At 45.0% G+C, this 17,341-nt stretch overlaps 1 protein-coding gene across 2 annotated transcripts in view; it reads left to right on the forward strand.

Moving 5' to 3' along the window:
- IQCA1 (IQ motif containing with AAA domain 1) overlaps positions 1 to 14,705 on the forward strand; it is a 105,820-nt gene extending 91,115 nt beyond the window's left edge. For both annotated transcript variants that reach the window (XM_027668080.1, XM_027668079.1), the window contains 4 exons: positions 3,445 to 3,531; positions 6,718 to 6,895; positions 10,053 to 10,291; positions 14,139 to 14,705. In XM_027668080.1, coding sequence (XP_027523881.1) covers positions 3,445 to 3,531; positions 6,718 to 6,895; positions 10,053 to 10,291; positions 14,139 to 14,240 — 606 coding nt within the window. In that variant the 3' untranslated portion in view covers positions 14,241 to 14,705. The remainder of the gene's footprint in view (positions 1 to 3,444; positions 3,532 to 6,717; positions 6,896 to 10,052; positions 10,292 to 14,138) is intronic.
- Positions 14,706 to 17,341: the final 2,636 nt, after the last annotated feature.

The raw sequence follows: 17,341 nt of genomic DNA on the forward strand, positions 1-17,341 counted from the left end.
CTTCCTCTAGCCCAGGTTGTTCCAAGCCCCATCCAACCTGGCCTTGGGCACTTCCAGGGATGGGGCAGCCACAGCTTCTCTGGGCAACAAATATATACAGACCACTTTATACACTTAGATCTTTGCCTCAAAACAGAAAACACAGGAAATTCTCTAAGAGCTGAGATTGAGGATATTCATTATATTTCCACTTGGGGGGGAATAAAGGGGACAAAAAATATGACAGGTATGACAATAGCAAGTATTCTTCCTTAAAAGTTAAAATGAGAGTCTAATCTGAAGTAAAACTTCAGGCTGCATTTGAGAGGGCTGCTAACCACAGAAACCATCTCAGAGTCCAACAAGGAATATCTGCACCTCCCTGCCCGTGGTGCCCCCACCGAAAGGACATGGTTCCCTTTGAAGTGCACAAGCAGAGTTCAGCCTCTGCCAACAGCTTTTATGGACTTCATAACCTTCTAGCCCATCACATCCCACTGCAGCATCAGACACACAGGCACTGCCCAGGCTCCCCAGGGCAGTGTCACAGCCCCAAGGCTGCCAGAGCTCCAGGAACGTTTGGACAACATCCTTAGGGATTGTTGGGCTGTCCTGGGCAGGGCCAGGAGCTGGACTCCACGATCCTTGGGGGTTCCCTCCAGCTCAGAGTATTCTATGGTTCCATGAGAACAGCTATGTGGCTGCCCAGGTGTGATCCAGCTGCATCACCCACACCAAGCAGAGACACCAGAAGGGGACTGTTCTCTCTCAGAAGCAAAGGCACAGAAAAGGGGACCCTTGTCAGCAGCCAGGCACTAGCAGGGTCAAATCCACAAAGTGTGGGGAGAGCACCCCAATAATAGGGGTGGTAGTGAGTGCACACAAGTGTGTAATCACCCAGCTCAAACCTTGCCAGGAGGAAAGGCTGGATTCAAGGAGAACAGTCTCCCACTGCCTCATCTCCCTCCCTCCTGTCATCCTCTCCAAGCAGGCACAGAGCAAGAGCGAAAAATGGTTGTTATCTTATGTTTCAGGAGGTAAAAGTCACCATCAGGAACATCAGAAAGCCCCAGCTGATAATCCATCCATTAGCAGCTGCCAGCACAGTGCTCTGAGACAGAGCTCCCACACATCACAGTCTGTGCACAAAATGCAAATGCACTTCTTTAAGAAATTGTGGGTTTCTTTCCACAACTTAAACTACACCCGTACTTTTTCTTTCTGAGTCTTAGTTCCACCAAAATATCACTTATCCCATCTCTGCCATATGATCTGCCACCACACTATGTTTCTTTCCTCATCTGCCTCCAAGCCTGTTTACAGACATCCAGAGCAAACAGAATTCACCTGCAAGTCACTAGGACTGGTTCATATTTTCCACAGGTGTCCCAGCCAGAAAATCCAAGTCCAAAGCTGCTGCACAGCTCAGTTCAAGTTCCCAGACTCTGCAGGTGTAGAGGAATGTGTGGAGACTTGGGAATGTGCTAAACATACCCCTGCAAATAGCTAAATAGGAGATAGATGGAACAGCACCTGGCCTTAAAATGGCAGGTATTACTGCTGTACAGTTTTAATCTGCCATTTATTTCCAGTTTGTGTGCTCAGTACACTCCCAGAAGAAGTTACCCTTCAAGCTGTACGTGCAGAAAAACATTCACAGAATTGTCTGGTCCACACAGAAACCAGTTTCTGTGGTATTTTCATATTATCTTTTATGATACCTTGGTTTTATTTTTTAAATGCTCATTACTAGCAGTAAATATTTGCATTCCTGCCTTCCAACATCGGAAAAAGCTCAGTTTTTCTCAATGCACAGGAAAGACAGAGGCTGGTTAGAGTCCAGAGGAGGCCACCAAGTTGATGAGAGGAGTGGAGCACCTCTGTTATGAGGAAAGGCTGGAAGAACTGAGACTGTTCAGCCTGGAGAAGAGAAGGCTCTGGGGTCACCTAATTGTGGCTTTCCAGGACCTGAAGGAGCCACAAGAAAGATGGGGAGAGACTATTTCCAAAGACCTGGAGTGACAGGACACAGGGAATGGCTTCCCACTGCCAGAGGGCAGGGATAGATGGGATACCGAGAAGGAATTCTCCCCTGTGAGGGTGGGGAGGCCCTGGCACAGGTTGCCCAGAGAAGCTGTGGCTGCCCCTGGATCCCTGGAAGTGTCCAAGGCCAGGCTGGATGGGGCTTGGAGCAACATGGGCTAGTGGAAGGTGTTCCTGCCCATGGCAGGGGGTGGGATGAGCTTTAAGGTCCATCCCAACCCAAACTGTTCTCTGATTCTATAATTCAGCTGTTGTGAACTTGGAGGTATCACTTGACATACTCTGGGACTGACAAGTGACCATAAATAAAGCATCACTTGCTGAAGGTGGCATTGTTTCCACTTCACCCCATCACCAGCACAGCAAACAAGTTTAACAGCCTCATCTGCTGTTCTTTTCCCCGTCTTAAATCCAGTTTTACCGTGCAGAGACACACACTTGGTGCTTTTGAAACACATCCATAAAAACGAACCGCGGTGCTGTGAAAAACCACGTTCACAACTTAATCCTTCCTGCGCTGTCAATCAGACAGGAGCTCTGATGTACACAGCCTATCGATTTTGTCAGCTGCCTTCCTGGAAGCAGCAGTTTCAACTAGAGGGAATAAAACAAAAAAAGGCAGGATAGAAGAATGCTCTTGCTCTCTCTCTCTCTCTCGTTACCCGTTGACTCCTCGAGCCATCACTTTTGTTGCTGAGCAAACTAACGCGGCTCCGAGAGCCGCTGGGAAATGATTAAAATTTGGCAGCAGAATGTCTAAACCACGGGCGTTTCTATAGCAATGGGGAGGAGTGCGGGATGTGGAAAAGCCTGTAGCATTGCTGCCATCCTGCTGTGAACCAGGGGTATAGTGCCTCCAACTTTGGAGCCAGAGAACCCACGGGCAGACACCCCCCTCCAAATGTAACAGCTCCTGGGTTAAATCCTGGGCTAACTTCGAGTTAAATGCTGGGGTTTAAACCAGACCATTGCATACCAGCCTGTTTTGTTTGAAGTACCCTCACCTCTCATGTCTCGCCTGGTTCTCCATCCTTATCACCCTTGGAAAACCAGGGTGGGATCCCACAGTCAGCCTAAAGCTGCTGGCAGACCATCATTTGCCACTGAACTCCAAGTCCAGGCTTCCCTTTGCAGAACTGCAACTGAATTGGGTTTGAGAAATGAAAGATAAGCATGGCAGACAAAATGATCTATTTTGGGGTGGGTTCTTAATGTTAATTCCCAGATAGGAAGGGTTTGGTTTGCCAAGGCTGCTGAGCAGAGCCCGTTCCATCCACGAGCGCTGAACACTCCTGGAAAAAAATAAACCAGGCTAATTGAACTGCTGAAATATGGATTCAAAAGCATCACGATGGGCTGCCAGGTATGAAATTGTAGCCATTTTAATCAGCTTCCTGCCTTCTCTCCCCCATTTTCTCTCAGGTGGGAAAGGAATTGCAGCCTTCAGTTGTGTGGATTGGAGACACAGAGAAAATGTTTTCTAAAGCGGCACCGAAGGGAGAAGAAGAGGTGAGTGGCTCCTTTATTTCAGTGCAGATAATTTCTCCCGTTGCATTACATCCCACACAAAGGGACAAGTGAATTTCTTAGCTTAACACGTACCACTATGACCAGACCTGCCAAAGCTTGCTTGATAATACCTTGTCTCACTAACACTTTTTTTTCCTCTTTTTAGAGAGTCTTGTGACTTCTTAAGAACCCCCAAGAGGTCACATTTCTCTCCTCCACATATCCTTGCTTTATTTAAAAATAGTCCACTCACTGCTCATCAGTGCACTGAAAAGTAAAAGAGAATAATGGAGAATTTCAAAAAACGAGGCAAGAAGCTAAAAGTTAAGATGAGCTTAAATTGTTCAGCTCTATTAATTTTAGAAATTGGATGGAGCCAAAGTGAACAATAAAGTAACAAGGATAAATTTCCACTGCAAAAACAAAGAGCCTACATTAAGTAGTTACATTTACAGATTATTTTCTTTGTGCTCCCCGGAGTCCTAATGCCATTGCCTCCATTCCTTCCTCTCTGGTGCATCTTCCCCACTAGAAGGAAAATTAAAGCACCGCGCGATAGTCACAGCAACAAACCCACCACAGCAGGGAGTGAGTCACCCAAAATCCTGATTGCATTCCTGTTGCCTGCAAAATATTTTGCTTTTAGAGCTCTGTGGAAAATTGAACCTTTTTTCTGTACGTTTAGGCTGTGGGGTGGTCACAAGGCTGTATTTTGGAAGGACAACAGTGTCACCTTGGATGAGGCTGTTCCTCCTGCGAGGGCTGTGTGAGGGGATGGGTGTGCAGTGACTGATGCCCTTAGTGGTCCCCACAATGAGAAGGAGCCTTTCTCTTGGGCTCAAATCTTGGCACCAAGTGCAGATGGGGATTAAGTTCAAGATTAGGGGCCAAAGATGGCCTGGGGTACTCATGATCCTTCTCAATGTGGAAAAAACTTCTTATCCTGCCCACCTCAGAGCCCAGGCTGTCACCTCTGGCCCTGCTATCACATCCCAAGACCTGCAGGTGTTCAGCAAAAGGTCTCTTGCCTTGGTGGGAGTGAATGGCTCCAGGCTTGGAACCACTCATATCCAAACACCCACAGCACAACCAATATTTGGAGGAGAGAGCATGAAACTGGAGAGACAGGCAGAGGTAACTGGCAGTCTGGGGAGACTTCCTTAGGAGCACTAGGAATTAGGAGAGTTGTAGAATGGTTTGGGGTGAAGGGACCTTAAAGCTCATCCAGCTCCACCCCCTGCCATGGACAGGGACACCTTCCACTAGCCCAGGCTGCTCCAAGCCCTGTCCAAGATGAGCTAAGCTCAGCCCTCAGAGGCCAAAGCTGCTCCTCCCAGTGTGACACATCTGCCACCATGACTGAGAACCTGGTACAAAGCCTTCAATTCATCCAAAGCTCACTGGAAAAGAAGCCCATCTCCGGTTCTCCCCGAAGGATGCAAACCAGATGGAATATCAAACACATTATGGTAAACCCAGCTGCAGTTCAGCCACTCCTACATAAACAGGAGGGTCACCTTCACAGTTCACCCCACTTTCCTACATGTAAAACTTTAAAATCAAGATTTCTATGAGCTCATCAACACGTGTTGTAACAAACACCAGATCAGAAGGGATCCATAAATATAATTTGTCACCCAGAAAAGAAAAAGTTACAATTGCTGAGGATAAATTAGGACTTATTTTCACACCTTAGAGTGGAATAGGAGTCAGACAATAGTTTTAGAAACTCTCTGCATCTCCCACTAGAGCCAGGATTTATTCCAGAAGAAAACATACTGCAAGCTCAGAAAACACCAGGTCTCACTTGAAGCAACTATTATCTTCTATGAGTCATTGCAGTGAAATGGGATTACGCTAACCCCTCCCCCCCAACCTAAAATAATTTGATGATTCCAACTTTTCTATCCATACTGATGCCTTGGAGAACCTTTGTACTTCCTTCCAATACACAGGAACATAAGGAAAGCTTGAACTTATAAGTAGCAACAGGTATATAAATCACAGAGAGTAATTTGACTGGTAATAAAACATGTTAAAAACAAAGCAAATCCACATTTCAGTCACTGATATGACCAGATCTCCCTGACAGAGCAAAGGTGGCAATGTTGGCTAAAACTTCTAAGGCAGAATGTAGCAGCAACTCTACCCAAAAACTTGTGGGTTTTTTTGTTGATGTCCCTATTTTCCATCCACTGTAGCTTTCCCTCTAAAGAGCAGAGCCTTTTCTCCTTTACTGCAGCTGTCTGTCAGTGCAGACAAACAGAAAAATTGCAAAGAAAAATTGTACCTGCAATGTAAATTATTGCCTCTCATCTGAGAGGGTTTGCAGGACACAGTAGCTTCCTTATGAATGATAAGGGAGACTGATCTGACATGGAACTTCTAGTTTTTCAGGGAGCTGCCTCCTAGATTGGCAAATATATTTTAAAATAAATAAATCATATGGTGATCTAGAGAGTAAAGTTCTCAAGTGAGTGTTGGTGACTTGGATGTTAAGCCTCATTTTTTAAAAGAGGTTTCCAAGTCCTTGGGCTTCTCAGCTGCATGATCCTCACCCAGTTATTCACTTACAGCTTTCTTTGGTTAGGCTTCTCCAACCAATATTCACTTGAACATTATCACATATAACTATCCAAGTTTTACTCAGTACTCCTCTGTTCTGTAACTAGTAGTTAAATACATGTTATAAAGTCAAGCAGTAATTTATTGCAAAGAACGTGTGTTCTCAGAGCCCCAGCAAGTTAAAAAACACTGCAAAAATGGGAGAGTTTACTTTACCCGTTTAAACCATGGGTAGGAGTCAGGAAACAGTAACCTCCAGGAGGATTACAGACTAAGTTACAATTCTTCTACTTGTTAAGGTTCATCAGGTGTGCAGGTCCCTGCAATATTTCTCCTTGAACTGGAGATGAGGATTTCTTTCTTTAAATGAGTTGTTTCCTTCCTGCCTTTCAATTACACAACCACCCACGGGTGTGTCAGAAATCACGGATTCACCTGACTCAGAGAAGGCAGGATTACCCTGCTTGGGTTGGTATCTGCTCTGCTTGTACCAGATGCAGCTGGACTGCTACAGAAACCCCAAATCCTGTTATGGGCAGCACGTGCAACTTCACCTGTACCTCCGAGCTGCCACAGCCAGTAACACCTCTTTCCTCCTTTTTGTTCATTTACACACTGCAGGCGGATTCCAAGCGGCTGGGGAAGATGCTGCCCCAGTTCCTGAAGGCTCTCAAACCAAAGGACAGAGTGCTGCTGGTGGGAACCACTGCCCGGCCCTTCGAGGCCAATATTGGACCTTTCTGCAAAGTTTACCAAAAAATCATCCTGATTCCTGCACCTGACTACATGTCAAGATTTGGCAAGTATTTCCAGTCACCCTGGTGGTTACTGCTGCTGTTTAAAATCCATGCTTGCTTTGTCTGGTTATCCTCAGAACTGACCTTAAACTCAAGTCATACCCCTGGGTGCATCTCAATTCCTGAAAATTTGGGTTTAAATCAATACAGGCTACCCCAAAGAGGAAATAATAAAAGTGGAAGTTGGGAGAAGAGTTTAAAACACTGTTCAGCAGTGATTAACATTTTTCCGTGAGTTTAGAGTACATCAAGTTCAACCTGAGCTGTTTCTCCCCTGTATGAAGGAGAAGATCCTATTTCAGCACACATTTTCTATTTTAAGTCTCTCTTCTTTTCTTATTTTCCTTTTTTTTTTTTTTTTTTTTACACCAGAGTTCTGAACTTCTGTTTCCCTACTCTAAACAACAGACTTCTGGGCCTCTCCAAAACAGCCCCATGTCTGGAAGACTAAATCTTGTCACTATCGAATTCCATTTTTTGTGCTTACAGATCACAAGAGAATTTGTAGAGGCATCCAAGATTTTGCATGTCTGGTCTATCAAATGTTTGCAGTGATAGACAGGCCCTCCCAAATTCTGACAAATTCACTAAGTGCCCCATTTACTGAGACTTAAAGCTTGTAGGAGAAACAGTGGCTTTTATTAGACCAATTTACAGAGCAAGAAAAAGAAGAACTTCTAGAAATGCAAATTGGTTTTCAGATTTTAATCACCTTCAAGTCTGCAGTAGCTCAGTATTGACTAGGAAGAAATGCTCCAAATTAAGCTTAATAATGTGAATCAATTACTACTTGAAAAATGGTAGTTTGTCCACATCCTTCACAAGTGACTGGTGGAAGGGCTTTTGTTCCCAGAAATATAGGTTTTTTTCCTGTGGTTTAATCACTGATATAATGTTTTTTAATACACTTTTCTGTGTAATAAGGAGCCTGGATGAGGTAACTTATGAGCAGAAGGGCTGTTTAAGTTTAGTCTAAAGATAATATGGATGAAAGCTTTTGGGCTATTCAGAATGACAACTAAACTTCAGGTTAGGACTCTTAATGATGCACTTCTAATATAAGTATCCCACACCTAGGAAAACACTCTCCCTTCATGCCACTGCTCTGACAGATCCTGTCCCAGGGGAAAAACAGAGTAAAGGAAAACACATTTGATTCAGGGACATTGTTACACAATTGTACCTTGATTACAACACTGTTCTGTCCTCACAGTCACCTTGTTGCAAAAATCCTACAAATGCCTTGTGCAGTCCAGTTCCATCCTGTATGTCACAGGGACAGCCAAGGTACTGAGGTGATGCATGTTTGGGCAAGCTCAAGGCAGGGTTTGGCTGCCCAGCACACTGTAAATCTCTCCCCGGCTCACTAATTTTCCTAGTGTGGATGGGAAACGGTCTCTGAGCAAGAGAACATGTGTTTCATGTTGGGTTACAGCTCTGATAAATTGCTGACAGATAAGGGACATGAATAAAACCTAGAGAAGGAGGTGATAGCAGCTGAATTTAGCTGTGTTCACTTCTGGGCACTGAACTGTCACATTCTGGGAGTGTCACCACTAATTTGGAGTCAAAAGAAGAGCCAGCTAAAGGGATTTAAACTGCACACCTAAGAATGCCCCAAAAAGTTAAATTGTGGCATTTTAAAGGAGATTGAATTTGTAGCTTTAATTCTGTGACATTGTCCCAGTTAAGACAGTGCCTGGCTTGTTCTTTAGCTCCAGCCGTCCCTGAAGTTCAATGGAAATGTGATCCTCACCTTACAATGCTGTCAATTTTCAGTGCCTGACACCCAGTTTGAGAAGAGACTTGTTTTGGCAGAAAGATAATGACATAACAAATACTCGTAGCCACAGTGCACAGCTACTTGTCTGCTACAACCCTCCCTTTTGTTACAGCCACAATACTCCAATCTGTGCTCAGTGGAAACAGTAAACACGTAATGAAAATCATTAAACTGGAAGATTCACAATCCTATACTGATTTCTTGCTATTAATCACCCAGCAAGTCAGCGTCTTGTACTACACAGGATCATACCTGTACCAGGAGCTGCAGCACACAATATATGGCTGCATACGAGTAGTTCTTGGTGTTGTGTGCATCAATTCCTCTTTTATGAATTACTGATTCAGCCAATACTTATTGAGCACAAATGTAATTCAAGTGGAAGACCACAATTTGCTTGAGTGAAAAATGCAGTGCAGAGCTGTCAATAGTTATGGGCTCGAGCCCGTGGTATCGACGCTGCAGTCGAAGGGAGGATAAAGCAGGTTTGGTCCAACACAACTGCTCCAGCATCCAGCACCATTAACCTCCCACCCAGCATTTCCATACTACACAGGAGTATTCAAGCACTCAATTTTCTTAATTATTAATAATTCTTCTAATTCCTAATGATTCGTTTTTTCTCAAATGTTCTCATATAATGCTTTAAAGGAAAGCCTGGGGAGATGGCATCAGAGTTTTACTAAGTTTCTCTCAAACAGACCCTTACTTTACATAAAATAAATCAAAAGATGGTTGTATTCCTATTTTTCTAGAAGCAAAATCTCAGCCACTTCACAGCCATTAAGGAAATCTTCATGTCACAGAGGTTCACAGCTAAAAGACACTTAAAAGGTTCACCTTTCAAGTAACAAGCAAAATGCCAACCACAGAAATTTACACCTGGCCCTCGCAACAGGAGCCTGCAGAATTGGGAGCCTTTGGCTTCCAAAGGACACATGGAATCCCCATAGCATCCTTCAGCAGGAGCAACCTGTGATCAGGGTCAGGGAAATAAAAACAGGGTGTTAATAAATGTAATTAGTTCTGCACATCCAAATGGGAACACTGAGCAAGTTCTGTGTGCACACACAAGCATTTCTATCTTTAGAGGCATATCCACCTCACTTTATGTGCCTTTAATGACTTTCTGAAAACTACTGACTGGTAGCCAACAAATGATCAGTAGTGGTTTAAGAACACATGTGCCTAAAAGCCTCTGTGCTATAAAACCAGAGATGGAATAAACAGCTAACAAGAAAAATTTGAATCTTGGCTTTCCTGACTGATGGCCCTTATTTTCCTGTTCCAGTTTCAAAAATCAAATCTTTATTACTCCTTCTTTCCTTAACTTTGTGTCTTTCACATTCTCTCCTTTCCTGTGTCCTGATGAGCAGCTTTATGGAAGCACTTCATCCTGCAGAATGGTGGAGCCTTCTCCAGCCTGGAGAACCTGAGCTGCCTGGCCCAGGTGTCCAATGGCTTCACCCAGGGACAAATCCTGGACGTGGTACAGACTGTCCTGAGCGAGCTGAGGCTCCTGCAGATGTCCAGGAAGCCACTGAGGACTGTGGAGTTTGCAACTTCTCTAGCCAGACACATCCCAGTGTACAAAGAGGAGCAGGAAACATTTGAGGTGACTGTCAGAGCTCTGTTAATTGTCCTTTACTGTCTGTGTCGTGTCCTCATCCAGCCACAGCTGATGTGGAGACCTGCTCATTCTGCACATCACTATTGGAATGATGATGGATGGCTCAATGGCACCAAACACCCAACTCCCCCAATTTGGGATGTGCCCAACCACTCTTTGCTATGGCAACACACCTGCAACACTGCTTTGGTGAACCTACTGTGGCACCCAGCTCAGCTGGGCAGAGGGGCCTTCCCGAGCACAGATAAATCACACAGGTGCCATTAGGATCATGCACTGCTCCTTCTCCTGCCAGAGCTGAGGTGTTCGCAGCAAGCCTGGGTACATCACCTCAAGAAGGTAAAACTCCTGGACACGCAGTGTCTCCAGGGTGTTCCACACAGGGATCAACATCCAAGTCCTACTTTGAAACCATTTCAAACAAGAATTTTCTTACAAGAGTTTTCATTTCAGGGTTTAAAAGAATTAGTTTCTGCCTCAAGCTCCATCCCTCTCTTCCTACCCTCAGGGTTATAAAACCCTGAAGGCAAAACCCAGCGCATTTGAGGGGTATTATATTCACTGGCACAGGCTGCTCAGAGAAGTTGTGGCTGCCCCTGGATCCCTGGAAGTGTCCAAGGCCAGGTTGGACAGGGCTCAGAGCAACCTGGGCTAGTGGGAGGTGTCCCTGCCCATGGAAGGGGTTTGGAAATAGATGATCTTTAAAGTCCCTTCCAACCCAAACCATTCTGTGGCTCTGTGATTCTACACATACCTCAAACATAAATGGGTCACCCTGCAAACAGCTCCTTTTTCCACATGTAGCAGCAATGATTTCTCTTACTTTCACCAGACGAGGATTATCTTTATGGAGTGGTGAGCTCTGCTTTCACTGTGTTGCTTTTGGTTTTCCCATGGATGGGAACAGTTTATCAGGCTTAAGTACAGGTCTATAATTCATTTACAATAGTGGCTTCAGTGTAGCTTGGGGCAGCTGAGCTGGACTTGAACCAGCTGATGGTGTGCAACACTCACAGCACTGACTCCCCAGAAAAATGGCACTATGCTTGACTGAGGCCCTTCAAGCCTCCTAAACACCAGTAAAAGCCTTGGCCTCTGAACAGAAAACCCTGCTGTGCACCAAGGAACTGCAGGCAGCCCACACCAAGGGCTTTAAATGGGATAGTACCCATACTGCAGTCAGGAGACCCCAAAAGAGTTTTCCCAGTCCCGTATCCCCCATAACTTCTACGCAGACCCACTTATATACCCTCCATTTTTCCTGGCTGAAAGGTTTCCTTGTCCTGCTGCTCCTTGAATCCCCTCCAGGTTGGAATCCCCAGGGCACAACAAACAAGATGCATTTTCTAAAATCTTTGTCCCAGGCTTCTTCCACTGCTGACCTAATGACAGTGCACATTTCTCCCAGCCCTGCTGAATACTTTCCCATTTCCATTTAGAGCCATTTGGCTCACTCAACACAGGCAGCATTTGTGATATTTGGCAAACTACTCTTTTTTTTAGCTCCCCCCCTCATGCTTCCTATCTAAACCAATATCCTTCCTCAGGGAAAAGCTGATGGTTCAGTGTTGAGGAAAGGAAAAAAAAACATTCTATCATTCCCAGCTCCAAGTAGTAATCCATTTGTACCCTGAAACATGAGAGCAAGTATTTAGTGTGAGTTTAACTTGAAAATATTATCCCACTGCCTGTTTTGTACAGCACAAAGTGTACAGGCAGCACTTCATTCTGAACAGGGTTGGAATGATACTGTCCCCAGTGTCCCAGGGCAATCCTCTCCTTGCACTAATTACAGCCCTTCAGAAAGTATTTCCTTTTATCTGTTGGAATTTTGTTTCCCTTGAATGTCGTGTTACCTTGCCCCAGCACCTGCATGATGGCACAGGGGAAGAGGGTTGTCAAAATGGCCTCATGCATTAATTAACTCCAATATCTCCATCTCTCCTCACACAGAAGTCCCTCTTCCCAAGCTTCTAATCATTGCCATTTCTGGGCCTTTTCCCTTGCTTTGCTCTGTCCCTTATTGAAGTGGGGCAGCTAAAACACTGTATTCAAAGTGAAGATTAGCCCTGTGATGAATCTTTGATTCCTTTTCCCTGGAAGCATGAATCTCCCTGTTTGACATTTATATTCTGCCAGTGTTCCAAAATGAATATAAATAATGCAAAATTTGTGTTAATGTGATTTCTTCATTCCATTTACTCAAATTTCTGGCCCAATTATACATCCACATTTTTTGAAATTATAAATTAGTGCACCAGGGTGGTTGATACAAATCTTTACACAGAAATAATTGTAGTCCTGAAGAGGCAGAGCCAACTACCACACTAGTTCAGCCTGGCAGTGGCTGGAACAAAATCACAGAATGATTTGGGCTGGAAGGGACCTTAAAACTCATCCAGTGCCACCCCCTGCCCTGGGCAGGGACACCTTCCACTAGCCCACGTTGCTCCGAGCCCCATCTGACCTGGCCTTGGACACTTCCAGGGACGTGGTGTTCACAACTTCTCTGGGCTATACTTATATTACTTAAAATACATAAGAAAAACCATTCCAGAGATTGTGAACATCTAGATGTGGACACCCAAGAAGTGGGATGATGGTTTTATCAGTGGGGACAGGGTTTTTGGAGCAGGGGTGCTCAGCTAATCCTGATAATTAGGGCAGAGGTGGCAGTGTTAGGGCTGCCCAGAAGCCAGCTGGACACTGGACTCCTGGCAGGCACCTGCTGACAGTATTTAATCTGCAGGATGCCCATCATCAGCCCTTTCTGGAACTCAGAGGAAGCCTTTGAGAAGCCTGCCACCAAGAAGGACTGTCTGAGGCCAGGAGAGGAACATCAGGGGGTTTTCATCCCTATACCCTCCCAGTACCTCCTCTCCCAACTGCTTCTCTTGCTGCAGCCTGTAACACACACTGGGTAAGGGGACAAGGCAAATCCCTTCAGGTTGCCTTACCAGGCTTGAGCTGGAGGCAGTATTTTGGATGGATCGTATGGAAAAAGCCACATTTACAGGATGCCACGTTGGCAGGGAGGTTGAAGATGGCAAGGGCCCAAGTGAAGGGCGGAGGAGACACAGTTGTGGCATTAAATAGTGGCCTGTGGTCAAGAAGGAAGGCATTTTATCAATCATGTCAACACTTGGTGGCATTTTCATCTCTGGTGTAGGCAGGGCTTTGTTGAGAAAGGTTCCTGTACAGGGGAAGAGTAATTCCTACCCACTGCTAACTTTAAAGCATCACCTTCTCCTTCACTTCACATTATTTTCATATGGCCTAGGGCTGCCTCACTGACATTACAGTCCAGGAGCTTGGCAAGTTTGCAGAGTAACTCTACCAAAACCATTTACAAGTCACAGGCCTGTGAACAGGCATCTGAAAGCAATAAACAGGTTTTTAATGTTCGGGGTTTGTTTTGCTTCTTAAGCTCCCTCACTGAAATCAAAACTGTCTGGATTGATTTGCAGAGCCACGAGAAGTGTGTGATCTGGCTGTTGCCAAGATCAGAGCAGGGGGAGTTTTGACAAGAGCTGTATTCCCTGGAAATAGGGTTGATCGTGGAAGTTCTAACATTTCCATAACTACAGCAACACAAATGGCCCAGCTAAGTATTGCTGTTAATGAGCCTTGGTTCCATCAGCTGCTGAACTTCTTGGAACAATAACGCTCTCAGGAGATCTGAGGATTTAATTTCAGCTTCTCTACAAGGCAGCTTGGATTTTAAGAGATTTGGGTTTTTTAAGGAATGCTCCATTATATCAGTAAAACATTTAAGTGGTCTTACTTTTTTATTAATTTTATTAAAACACTCACATGCTTTTTGATTCTCCAGGCTTGGTATGCCAAGACACCACTGGGGAGAGCCTGGAGCACAGCACTGGCAGAAAGGGAAGCTGAAGATGGAAAAGCAAAGAAAGGAAAAGGGAAAAAGTAACTTCAAGATTTTTGCATCTGGCAACTCCAGTCACAGCTCTACTTCACTGGGAAGGGGAAGACATTAGGAAAGCAGACACGGAAGAATAATGCACCTCAAGTTATAGGTATTCCAGGAAAGAAAATTCCTTTCTGAATGAATTTTAAAATGTTTAAAAAAATCCAAAGAGACATCAATGTGACATGTAGCTCTCAGAGGATAAAGAGTTAATGACCACTGGCTTCTCAAGCATTATTTATTCTAAGAAATTTTAGGGGGCAGGAGGGCTCATTACTCAGGACTGTAACATGCCATCAACTTTTAGGCTACACTCATTTATTTCAGCAAGTAACTCTCCTTAAAAATTGATGTCACATTAATGCCTTTCATTACTTTAATATCCTATATGCTTTATAAAACTAACTGCTTTCTGTATCTGTAGGTCTAAAGCATTACAGTTCCCAATAAAACTATTACAGCTATAAAGACTGCTTTTTAATTGGGATGGATTAGGAGACACTTAATGCAGTCTACCACAAGCTGAATATTTACACAGCTGCATGAGGACCAGCACTTTCACCTTTTGATGCCTTAGCCTGGACAAATTCATGTTTGTGGGTGTTACCAGAGAACACAAATAAGCAGAACTAAAGCCAAGTTCATTTGGGTGGATGTCCTGAGAATCTATTTTGCTATAGAAGACAATGCCTGGTTATCTTGTTTGCAATGTATTTGTTGCTTAATGTACCTTGTTTGCTCACAGATCAGCAATTTTGGAGGCAAACTATTTGTAAGCAGTGCTCAGGACATCCTAAAGCTTTGGGAAACCCTACATGACACTGATGGTGACAGCACCACCTTTATGGCAAGCACAGGATCACATTCACCAGGATCTTTTACAAAAAAGAGCCACAAATCCCTGTTTTTACCCCTGATCACAACACTCCTGTGTGGACCTGACAACAGATAGGTGGCAGAGAGGTTCCAGTTTACCTGGAAACACAAGGCCCACCATCCCCAGGGAGCCAAAGGACCTCTCTATGCCCATATGGACAGGTTGGGAGGTACAAGAAGGGCAGCACTGCTGTAGGAAGCTGCTGGGAAGAGGATGGCATTGACCCTCTCCTACTCCTAAGAGGAAATACAATGGGAAAAGATGCCCTTGGAAACAGAAATTTCTGAGAAAAGAGGCCGGGGGGAATTCCTAGAAGTAACTAACTGCACAGAAAACAATTCAAGCACTCATATCATTGCACACAGTGGAGGGAACTGGATGGGTCTGGTTAATACAGGGAATTTTCTCCCTGTGGGAAGAATAGCCTGCTGTGCTATCACAGCACGTGGGACAGAGCCACCTCAGTCTGGGCTTTCTGTGGTCCTCTGACTGAATTTTGCTTTCTAGAACCAGGCTCCCCATGATTTCACCCTTCCAACCTTGAGGCTGCCTCTCCAGCCCTGCCAAGGAGACCCAAGTGATGAGAGAGGAAATGCTCGTCACATCTCCTCTGTGCAGCTCCTCAAGGCATTTTTGGTGCACACAAGTCCTTCTGCAGCCATCCCAGCAGTAACCCAGCTGCTGGAGTCCCCACACAAGGGACCCCACGAGCTATCAGCCCCTGGATTTAATTGCTTGCCACAGAGCAGCTACAAACTTTGGCTCTCCTTCCCTTATTCTTTCCTAGCAGACACTTGTTTGGGGTTGGCTACTGCTCCCCAGACTTGGCAGCATGTCCCAATTTTATAACACAAGGTACTTTCAGCTTCATCCTTGAGGAGAAAAGCCAGGCTCTCCACAGAGGAGGCAGGGTTTGTGTTACAAAGCCTCATCTCTGCTCTCATCCACAAGCAAACTAATTTGGATAATTCTGTCCTCAATCTTGCAGACAGTGGAACACTCCTCTGCACAACAGCTCTGACAGCACAATGGGATGTGATGAAAAGGCCACATTTAGGTGGGACGTAAGCAAGTCCATTAATTCATATTTCAGCAGGTTCAGGGCAATCTCAGTAGCAAAGTAATGCACTGACTGGCACAATCCATCTCCAGGGCACAACTCCGACCCCATCCAGGAGGGATGTGAACCTCCTGCCATCCCAGGCGTACTCCCAGGGCACAGACCTGCAGCTTTCCTCCCCTGTTCACCAGTGTATGGGAAAAAGCACTGGGCACTTTATCCTGTGGGTGTAGCTTGCAATGGTTGGTGCTCGCAGAGTAAACTGCATTTCTTTTTTTCCATGGGGATCCAGAAGCCACAGCTGGGGGATCTACAAAAAGCTCTGTGGGTGCAAGAGGTGACAATAAAGTCTCGATAAAGGATGGTGAGGCAACCTGGGATAGTGGAAGGTGTCCATGCCCATGGCATTGGGTTGGAATGATATGATCTTTAAGGTCCTTTCCAACCCAAAGCATTCTGGGATTCTATAAAGCAGAAAACCTCAGCCCTCTGCGGGTGCCAAGCCCTCGGTCTCCTTAAGAGAATCCTCTCACAGGGATGTAGAGGGAAGAATGAGGAGCAATTTTAATGCTATTTATAATTATTAATTCAGAAAGTGCAGCTACTTGAAAAATGAAGCAGCTGCATCAAGTAGAGCCAAGACACAGTAGTTTGAGTGTCAGTGCCTGAATTACTCCATATAGTGGCCCTGGGTGGATCTCCAACACCCATCCCACTGTGAGGCTGAGTAGTGCTCTCACAGGAACACCTCTAGAGATGCTCCTCCAGCACCTCTACACAGAGTTCTTTCACCATGGAAAAAGAGAGAAAAGAAGACTGTGGCTTTGCTAAGCCCAGCACAGGGCGATTCCACTCTGCTCTCCAGCCACGGCAACCCCAGAATCTGATAAAGGAGGAAAATCCCCTTGGCTACACCCTGATCCCTACTTAGTTTCCAACAAGAGGTGAGTTTTGAGGGACAGCAGAAAGGGAGGCCAGGCTGCTTTGCCTCCTGGTGGGAGGTAATCCAGCAGCACCAGCAAAGTTGAGAGAAGAAGCTGTCATGCTCATTTATATATGTAAGTGATCTAGAGAATTATCAGCTAAATTATTGAAATGTCCCATTACTATTAAATTACTGGGCATTCATTGTAAGAACAGTCATAATACAGTAACTAATTTGGTATT

Source organism: Corapipo altera, unplaced genomic scaffold, assembly GCF_003945725.1.
Source record: "Corapipo altera isolate COAL_440 unplaced genomic scaffold, ASM394572v1 183, whole genome shotgun sequence".
Classification (NCBI taxonomy): Eukaryota; Metazoa; Chordata; class Aves; order Passeriformes; family Pipridae; genus Corapipo; species Corapipo altera.